Source organism: Pollicipes pollicipes, unplaced genomic scaffold, assembly GCF_011947565.3.
Source record: "Pollicipes pollicipes isolate AB1234 unplaced genomic scaffold, Ppol_2.1 Scaffold_4881;HRSCAF=5763_pilon_pilon_pilon, whole genome shotgun sequence".
NCBI classification, from domain to species: Eukaryota; Metazoa; Arthropoda; class Thecostraca; order Pollicipedomorpha; family Pollicipedidae; genus Pollicipes; species Pollicipes pollicipes.
The window spans coordinates 51,703,321-51,713,182 of record NW_023596576.1 but is presented as its reverse complement, the minus strand read 5'-3'; the positions used below and the strand labels follow the sequence as shown (position 1 = coordinate 51,713,182).

Here is a 9,862-nt window from a genome sequence, read left to right as displayed (position 1 = left end):
GAAAAATTTACAGATTCCTGCGCCCAAAGCTCGATACCACGGAATGCGCATACCTGGCACCACAGCAAAATATGAGTACACTTTCCTTATTAATATCCACTGGCATATGAAGTCGAGGGTGTAAATTGTTATCATTGTGGAGTGCCAGTGAATCCCACACTGAACAAGACAAAAGTAGCAAAATGCAGTGACAAACCATTTCCTCAACACATCTAGAGGAGTTTTGGTTACTTACCCTCGGCAGCCCCCAAATGCATTTCGTGAAGCCACAACTATGTACGAAGTCATATCTATCACAATGCCAGCGGTTCCATGCGTGTCTTGCCGTACATCTCGTAGTACGCAGTTCACCAGTTTTCAATATCTGCCAAGATTTGGCACACGTGGCATTCGCTCAGATGTTTCAAGTCTCATTTCGCCTACTGGGGAACATCCAGCCTTGCATCTTCCAAAAAAGAAGATTATGCTGCGAAAAATGTTATTGGGCCAACAGTTTACTTTCAAATGAGTTATGCTATAAAGAGCAGTGCCGCAAAGTTACAGTCTTAGCAGGTTGGTCTGTGCCTGTTACAGCTGTGGGGTGGCAGACACAAATAAAGTTCAGCTGCCGTCCGGCACGCGCCTACGCACCGCCCACACGCATGGCAGTTGGTGGCTTTCGGGGCCTCCGACACAGTCTCTCCACTAGCCAGCCAGTCGGCACATGGTGATCATCGCCTCTCTCCTCCTCCACTCATGGTGGTTTCCTCCTCCATCAAGGAGCTCACAGTCCACAACACTGCGCCGCTCTCATCATCTCACCCTATCCCTGGTCGTGCCGTGCGAACTCTTAACACTGGATGGTCGCCATTGCGCTGTGCGGTGGTGAAGGTCATTACAAAATGAGGTACAACGCAATACCGTGCACCATTGCTCCCAGCTAATTCAAGTGGCAGTTATCAGCCTATCACGTATCCCTGACCGTGTTCAGACCTTGCCACATCGGTGTCAATGCGTTGGTTGGAAATGAAAAGGCTGATTATATTCAGTGCCTTTCTGAAGCTCAAACTGATCAAGACCTTGTGCCCCACCGCGGTTATTCGTGTCTTCGAAAGCTTGTTCTTGCTCTGCGGCATCAACTCCATGCGAATCCCGCGCAACATGCTTATAACCGACATCCCCCGAGCCCTGACCGTGTTTTGCAAAGCGCACGTCACCAGACCCATCTCTACGCCGCTCGCCGAACCTGACATCCAGCAGTCCGGCACCGTCGTCACTCGGCCCTCCGCTGAATCCAGGCTGAGCAGAGCTGAAGCCGTAGCTGGAGCCGGAGTCGGAGCCAGAGCTGGAGCCGGAGCTGAAGCCGTAGCTGGAGCCGGAGCCGGAGCCAGAGCTGGAGCCGTATCCCGCGGAGGTGGCCGGGCAGAACAGCAGGGTGCTCGTGACGGTGGCGGCCGGCAGCGTGGTAGTGACGTCACTGGTGTGGGTGGTGCGCAGCGTGCGCCGTTCCGTCACCAGTGCCGTGGTGACCGCGTACTCCGTGCGCGTGCTGACCTCGGTCCTGGTGGCCGTCTTCAGCCGCGTGACGATGGTGACACGCGGGTTGGTCTCGTGGTAAGAGTTGAAGACGGTGGTGAGCTCGGTGACAGTGGTGGGACGCGGCACGGTCACCGTCACCCTCACGTGGTTGTTGACCGTGTCGGTGAAGTAGACGTGGTCGGTGACGGTGCGGTAGTGAGTCTCCGGCAGGTCACGCACGACCAGCTGCGCTCACAGAGCAATGCGGTCGGCGGGCGCAGCAAAACGGGATATACAGTGCAAAATAGCGTATAACAGGCAAAATGGGCAAAGATAGGCGCATCAAATAACAACATCAATCGGTTTAAAAATGCCCATCTCGTTATTTTTCTGGTACTAACAAAAGTGCATGAAATGAAATGGCCATAATCAACGCATTCGCACAGCCGAGGGTGTGCTACAGAATAACTACCAGTGCTGCCTGCCAATGGGTCTCGACACAGCCTCGCTCCGATGGATAGTCTTCGGCCTACCAGGCGGTCCTACCTCACCCGAGGTACTCACCTGGTAGTCTGTGGCGGTGAGCACCTCCAGAGCGGAGATCAGCGTCCGGGGCCGGTGCCGGGTCATGTGCACAGTTACGGTGGAAGGCGAGGCCAGCACCAGCGTCGAGGTGATGTACCGCGACTCCACAGTCTGGCGGGCGCTGCGCACCTGGTACGTGGACGTGACGTACGAGAACCGAGTGGAGGTGACAAGGGCGTAAACGGCCGACGGACACGTCGGTTCGGGCGTTGGGAGTGGTGGGTACGTCGTGGGTGGGTATGTTGTGGGCGGTGGAGTCGTGGGCGGCGGAGTCGTGGGCGGCGGAGTCGTGGGCGGCGGAGTCGTGGGCGGCGGAGTCGTTGGCGGTGGAGTCGTGGGCGGCGGAGTCGTGGGCGGCGGAGTCGTGGGCGGCGGAGTCGTGGGCGGCGGAGTCGTGGGCGGTGGCGTCGTGGGCGGTGGAGTCGTGGGCGGTGGAGTCGTGGGCGGTGGAGTCGTGGGCGGTGGAGTCGTGGGCAGTGGCTTCTTCTTCAAATTCTGGATCGCATCGACGACCTTTTGAGGTGCACTGATGAGGAGGCTCTTGATTTTTGTTGGCCGAATGGGAGAAGGCGTCACCTTCGGGGACAGCCGCACGGTTGCGGCAAAGTCACCCGGTCTGGGTGTGTTCAGCGTAGGCTGCACTTGGTCTGAAATTAGCACCAAACACATGGTCTGAAGCACGAGCTATGCCATACGTTGGTAATTCACAAATATGTTTTGCAAGCCAAATTAACGTTGTTACACCTCAATATCACTGGACACTGGATTGTCATAGAGAATGAATGGGATCGTCGGAGAGGGCAGTAACATCGCGAACAGATGCTGATTACGGCGAGTAAGTGTTTAGTTACAAATATGATAGCGGTTGGCTTATTACCGGCCATATATTCGATATTAACCGATAGTAATAAAATAATTACGAATAACCTGTGTAGTTGATGCGAAGTACATGTGATATCCCAGCAGAGCCCTAGTGTTGCAAAGGCAAGAATAGCAGACCTCAGGAGCACTTACAAATGCACCAATGTGAGGAGAGCAGGAGATATGATCCACACGCATTACAACGCTGTACCAACCATACGACTCCTAACCCCGTATATCCTGCAAATGGCACTGATCTGGGGAGCCCCTGGAGGTGGATAGAAGCATCACAGTGCATGATCGGAGTACAAGTGCCATTGTGCTGTGTTGTAGCCCTTCGCTCAATGCCAGATGTTTAGTTATTGCCACGTACAAAAAACCGCTGCGGCGCTTATTGGCAAGCACAAAATACCGCTGCGACGTTTATTGGCAAGCACAAAATACCGCTGCGACGTTTATTGGCAAGTACAAAATACCGCTGTGACGCTTATTGGCAAGTACAAAATACCGCTGCGACGTTTATTGGCAAGTACAAAATACCGCTGCGGCGCTTATTGGCAAGCACAAAATACCGCTGCGACGTTTATTAGGCAAATACAAAATACCGCTGCGGCGCTTATTGGCAAGCACAAAATACCGCTGTGACGTTTATTGGCAAATACAAAATACCGCTGCGACGCTTATTGGCAAATACAAAATACCGCTGGGACGCTTATTGGCAAGCACAAAATACCGCTGCGACGTTTATTGGCAAATACAAAATACCGCTGCGACGCTTATTGGCAAGTACAAAATACCACTGCGACGCTTCTTTCAAACGGCTCAAGTATTCGCTTTTCGGATTACTGTAGATACAGCATTGAAGTGCATGCTTGTAAACTGTTTGCCACTTGGCAACGGAATTTTGCGGCTTTTCATAGGACGGCATACACCTGTAACATCCGGATTTGAAGAAAAACGGGCTGAGCATGAGCAGCTGTGAGATGTTGCTAGTCTTGTTGTTTTCTTGGAAATATGTTGTGAGAGGACGGTAACAACAGCAAGGTTGTGTTACACTCCCGGTGCATTCTGTGGTCAGCTTAAGATCACACTTTTTCTTCGTGTAGTTAGATCTATAATAATCGTTGGGTGCGCCTATCACCTTCCTGGCAAAAGCACAAACAGGCACCGATATGGGGACATACAGAACTGTACCACTTGCAAGTTTTTGTTCCACGTGCTACCGACACACATTGGGATAGTCTTCATAATACGTGTCTTGTGCCATGTTAAAAAAATTGGTTTGCAAGGCGGCAATTTTTTGGTGGGGCGTCCGCTTTCCGCGAGATTGCAAGAAACCAACAATCCGCCGTGTAAAGCTGTCGTATTTAGCCGTAAGTGTGGTGTCTGTGAATCTAGTCGTATACATGTTATGCTACAGACGATTCATGACTATTTGTCGTTATCAGCTCCACCAGTGCTTCATCCTCCAATCATCAGCTTCAGTTTATCGCCTCTAATGGAAAGGGCAGTCTTCAACGCGCGTTCGGATGGCCAATGGAATACCCTTCAGGCGGGTGGATGGTGAGGGGGGAAGCAATTTGACCTATGCGTTGACCTGAGCCCACCATCGCGTGAATAACGGCATAATCAGTCTAACATGAGAGATGTATGTGCATATATCAATGCATGCAGCATGACAAAGAACTATGTTAATGATCTGCAAATTGCCGTACCGACTCGCTAAATGGCAGTTTCACAAAGAATAGTGAAATTGATGGTGCCCCACATTGTTAACATAAATAGGTCTTACGAGACGTGTGATATACACATATCCAGTGGCAAAGTATACCTGATCACCCAGATAAACACAAATAGCTGATAATACTGACCTTGAAGTACCTTTTGGCCGCACATAATCCAATAATATTTTGTGATGCTATTTTAGAGTCCTATATTTTCCTTTGGGTTTCATCTTGAATACATTTAGACCTATACACAACCCAACAAAATTGTAAAATACAAACGTGTACGAATACGAGCATATGCAATAAATACATAATTATATGCAATAGCATGTAATGCAATCAAGACCTACTGTCTGAAGCTGAACCGCATTTACACCATGAGCATTCTTAGTAAACATTTGCATAGCCTTCAAAAATCAACAAAGCTTCGTAGTATTTTTCCCTTCAGACGCCCTATTTCGAAACTTTTGGGGTTTTGGTCTTCAGAAGTGAAAATCTTGTTGAGACGGAGCGAATGATGCACGTCAAGTCAACGTTGGACGAGCGGTTCTCGAGATGTCGGCGGGGGGGGGAGGGAAGTCTCCTCTCTGTCCGCAGATCAACGTAAATCTCACGACCTGCAGAAAATATGGCTAGTGGGCAACAGCCTCCAAACTGATGTATGCACACCGTAATCATTAGTTAATGTGCTTCACTTGCTGATATTTTGGAAGGTGAAACCAGTGACAATTGCATTGTGCAGCTACTTCTTTGTAGAATGAGTGCGAAACACCATCGCTTCTGATACCATCGATGAAATAGCTCAGCAAAAAATGCATGTGGTTAAGCAGAATCAAAAGTGGTTAGCAAATCCTATTCGCCTCCCCCTGGGCTTGGGCCATCGTAGGGGTGCGCTCCTCACCTGTTCCAGTGGAGGGCAGGCCGTCTGTGGGCGCAGAGCCGTCCGCGTCTACGGGTCCCGACGCCGACTGCCCGCAGGCCAGCCCGACCAGAGCCGTCACCACCAGGAGACGCAGCATGCCGACTCGGACGGCTGCTGACCTCACTGCGCAGCGCGGGGGCCAGATGTACTGGATCACCAATGCCATCCAGAAATGCTGGATCATCACCACCACCCAGACACCTCACCTCACCTCATGCTTACCTCGTCACCTTACCAGCCTCACTGGACCACCAACACCACCCAGATATACTGGATCACCACTACCACCCAGGCATACTGGGTAACCAGCACGACCCAGATATACTGGATCATCACCACCACTCAAACTTATTGGACCACCACTACCAACCACACATAATGGATCCCACCACCACCCGGGCAGCCTCACCAGAGATATGGACCACCACCACCATCCAGAAAATACTGGATTATCACCACCACCCAGATGGCCTCACCAGACACACTGGAACACCATCGCCACCACCCAGACATACTGGATCACCACTACCACTCAGACATATTGGATCATCACCACCACCCAGACATACTGGATCACCACCACCACCACCCAGACATGCTGGATCACCACTACCACCCAGACATACTGGGTCTCCATCCCCGGCCAGACAGCCTCATCAGACATACTGGATCACCACCACCAGTAAGATGGCTTCACCAGACAGCCATGTCCTTACATATATACTTTTGTTGTGATACAGTCCGAAGAAGTGCACCACAGTAACACTTGTTCACAGCTCCTCTTCGAATGCATGTAATTCGATTACTCCGTGATCTAACAGCGCGGCAGTCGCGAGTCGCTGGTGCTGGGAAGTGCTTGTAGAGCAGAATCTGTGGCCTTCACGCCCCCAGTGTTGCGGCGCACCAAGCGCGTAGCATTTTAAAGCCAATTACGATAGCACATTGGACGAATTCCAACAAATTGCACCCCCGAGTTAAATGACCGGTGACACACTGTATCTAAAACTTACGTGGCAGCGATCCTCCCCGCTCCTCCTGCGGTCGCCAGCTCTCGCGAGTGAATCGCAGCTGGCCAATCAGCCGGAGGTCCAGCCAGAGGTCACATGGGGTCACCGCTCGCCCTTGGGCGGTGGCCAGCTGACTACGCTCGGTCAGCTGAGTCCAGCCCAAAGAAAGATAGAAGACTGCCCCGAAACGACGGTATCAACAGCGGCAGCCAACCAGGACGAGGGTATGTCTTGTGTTGTTGTGTTATGTCTTGTCTTGTGTCATGACAAAGCATAGCAATGCCTTGGCATGCCCTGTTCGGCAGTATGCGTAGCGTCATCACTATAGTTCAAAACGGCTGGCCACGCTGTTGTACAGGCTATCCCAGAACCCAGCATGGACCATTGGCGCAGTTCGAGCCTCGGAATATTAAGCATGAAGCAGGGATTCGCTCACACCGGTACCTACGTCCACAAAGGCACTGGTTACGGGGTGTCTGTTCTGGTATCAGAATCCCGAGATCCCCGGTTGAAAATCAGCCCTGGTCTTGCAATTTGTGCGTGTGTTGTGTCGTATTCCATGTTAAGCCACACGTAATTCCCGTTCTATTTCAAGGCCGCTTCCCGTCAGTTGTTTAAATGCACATCTGTAACCTTGAATGGTATCGTATAACGGTCGCCACCGAGCGTCAACCTGCAGACAGTTACGGGACTTGGACTGCAAGGCAGGCACAGCCTGCTCCTTCGCAGCTCCAGCTCCAGTAAGCGGATTTGTGCTTTTTGATCTGTTGCTGTTGTGTAAGCGTTGTGCGATTCAAAACCATTTTGCTGGAATTGTTGTAAGTGGCTTTATATTCAGACGGTGGTACATGAGCTTATGATAAAGCCGTGCAGTATTGCGAAGCCTTGTTGGTGTTTCAGCTTTCATCTCGCTTTAAGCATCAGTTTCTGGCCTAGGACAAAAAGCAAGACTTGCGGGTCGGAGAGGGTTTTACCGATACGATTTCGGGGGACAGGCATGGGATTTCAGATTCGAGCTGCTTGGCCCGAAGGGTCACATGGTCACAAAAACTGGCAGTTCTAGCTTACACCACTGCCGCCTCAGGGTGGCCGAGCACGCGGAAAAGACGCTACGCGTCCGGTATGGAATCCGCGGACGTCGCGAAGACTCCTCGCCGTCCGGCCGAGAAGACCAAACCGAATGACGTGCATTCTGCGTGACGTCCGCGGATTCTGTGCTGTGCTGCATTATACTGTATCCGTCTGTTTCTACTGTGCTGATGAAAGTGAAACAAGCATAATTTGCTTTGTCTTTGGGCGTAGAGCAAGTTCTACACGATCGTATAGCTGATATGAAAACGAGTGAAGATGAAAACTTCCCAAGGGATGCATACAACAAAAGGGGATGCATACAACAAAAAGGGATGCATGCAACTTCCAAACAGATGCATACAACAAAATAAAAACGGTTTACCGGATGCCGGATTACGAATATTGAAGTACCTCATCATAAGTTGGTGAGATAAGGCAAAGTAACTGGCGACGGACACCCAATCCTATTGCCGTGCAATTCCAGGGGCGCGGATCTGTAAGCGAGGCCTTCGCACACACCCCGAGAGGCCACAATACAAGTTAAAAGAAATATTCCACATTTGAAGATATTGAGGGGAGCGCCAGGTGTGATTAAACAAGCTCACTTACGGCTGGTGGGATCACTTGAAGTGGAAAAGATTGCTCCATGTGACAGAATCTCTCTATTCAGTAGATATGTTCGTCAATGCGTCATTGTTGTATTCTGCCATGAAACGTTTGTATGAGAGCACTCGCCTGTAATTCCTCAAGTTTCCGTGAGATGGCAGCACGGCCTGGAAGTGTTAACTGTGTCAAATACCGTAATGCGCTCGTGTTTTGGCTCTGTCTCGTGGCTTTCTCTAATATTAGCACGTGAGTATAACATTCTCACTTGTATTCACATGTCCAGTTAAAGAGCTGTTCTTAAGATATTAAACTCTTGCTTTATCCTGAATTTGTATGACGTCCCACTTTTTCGGAGCAGGCATACATGCGTCAGCCACGAGTGAGCCGACAGGCCCCTTGGAGGATGCCCCGACCGGACGCCCAGCACGCACCCCGCAGAGGCGTGCGCCCTGTGCGGGCTATGTCTCCGCAGCTGCCCCCTCTCCCCCCCCCCCCCCCCCACCCAGGCGCATATAGTCCTGCTCCACCGCTATTCATTCTCATTTATATTATAGCCCTGGAATGATTATTTCTGGTAGAAATGACCCTAATCAAAACAACCAAATAACCAAATCGTGTTCGATATCCAACCCTCGTATCCTGTTTCTTGCTTCATCCTGCATCCTCGCGACTCCCCGCTTGGCCGAGACAGGCTGCATGCGCCAGTCACGAGTGGGCGCCCAACACACATCCCGCAGACGGCGGTTGGCCCCCGGGCGCACGTAGTCCTGCCCCACCGTTTCCCAGTCTCCTTCAACCCATAGCCCTTATATTATCGATACTGGTCGATAGGGCTCTAATCCAAACAACCAACTCGTGTTAGAATCTTGCATAGTCCGCACTACATTGGTTGAGGGCCAGTTGGCGGCCGTTATATCTGGAAATCGGGCTCATGAACGTCAGATATGAAAGACTTGAGAGCCATATTTTTATTGACCTTAAACGCCGCATGAACAGTGAAATTGCCGGATTTTTGAATGACGCTATTATGACGTCATGGACGCCTGGGCAACATTAAGATAGTCTGCATATCTTCGCTAGCGTGTAGCTCAGAAACTAGAAGATTTGGGGTCTTAAGGAGGGAAGGTGGGGAGGGGGGTGTGTGTGTGATCTGCACCAAGTGATCTTCAAGATGGCTAATCCAGTGAGCAATACCAAACAGATATTGAACACTTCCGTCAAATGCACGGATCGGCTGGAAAATTGACTCGAGCAAATTTGTGAAATCTATTTAGCAGTTATAAACGAAACGAATTTGAAAAATAACCGATGAAAAATATTTCAATGTAAGGAAAGAATAAAAAATGTTGTAACATATGGGATGTGACTTTGACGTAATGTCTCCCCAAGTGAAAACAAAGTTAGTTTGTCAACAACTGACATTGCTAGTTTTGTTTCAAATATGCCCGAAACGTTAATTCCAGACTATTGGGAACAACTTCCCTTCGCTTTTTCTATCAACGAATTGCACAGACTATGTGCAACCACCCTCAAAAGCTACCTAATCGTCTTGGTCTTAGTTTTGCCATAAATTTGGCCATGTTTGG

The 9,862-nt window shown here is 50.4% G+C and overlaps 1 protein-coding gene and 1 long non-coding RNA gene across 2 annotated transcripts; both read right to left on the bottom strand.

The window, feature by feature from the left end:
- Window positions 1-320: 320 nt before the first annotated feature.
- On the bottom strand, window positions 321-2,374 carry LOC119101159 (hyphally regulated cell wall protein 1). The gene is made up of 2 exons (XM_037224437.1): window positions 2,062-2,374; window positions 321-1,743 (listed from the first exon to the last, which is right to left on the bottom strand). The coding sequence occupies exons 1-2, from the start codon at window positions 2,125-2,127 to the stop codon at window positions 988-990; spliced, it is 822 nt and encodes a 273-aa protein (XP_037080332.1). The 5' UTR covers window positions 2,128-2,374; the 3' UTR covers window positions 321-987.
- A 110-nt stretch (window positions 2,375-2,484) lies between these two features.
- LOC119101158 (uncharacterized) lies at window positions 2,485-6,638 on the bottom strand. Its single transcript, XR_005094509.1, has 3 exons — window positions 6,603-6,638; window positions 5,572-5,715; window positions 2,485-2,729 (listed from the first exon to the last, which is right to left on the bottom strand). It is a non-coding gene; the product is annotated as an uncharacterized LOC119101158 (long non-coding RNA).
- Between the last annotated feature and the right edge of the window lie 3,224 nt (window positions 6,639-9,862).

Coding starts and splice junctions, on each gene's coding strand:
- LOC119101159 (XM_037224437.1), bottom strand. CDS start 2,127: ATGACCCGGCACCGGCCCCGGACGCTGATCTCCGCTCTGGAGGTGCTC. Junction 1,744..2,061: donor TCACCGCCACAGACTACCAG/GTGAGTACCTCG, acceptor CTGTGAGCGCAG/CTGGTCGTGCGTGACCTGCC.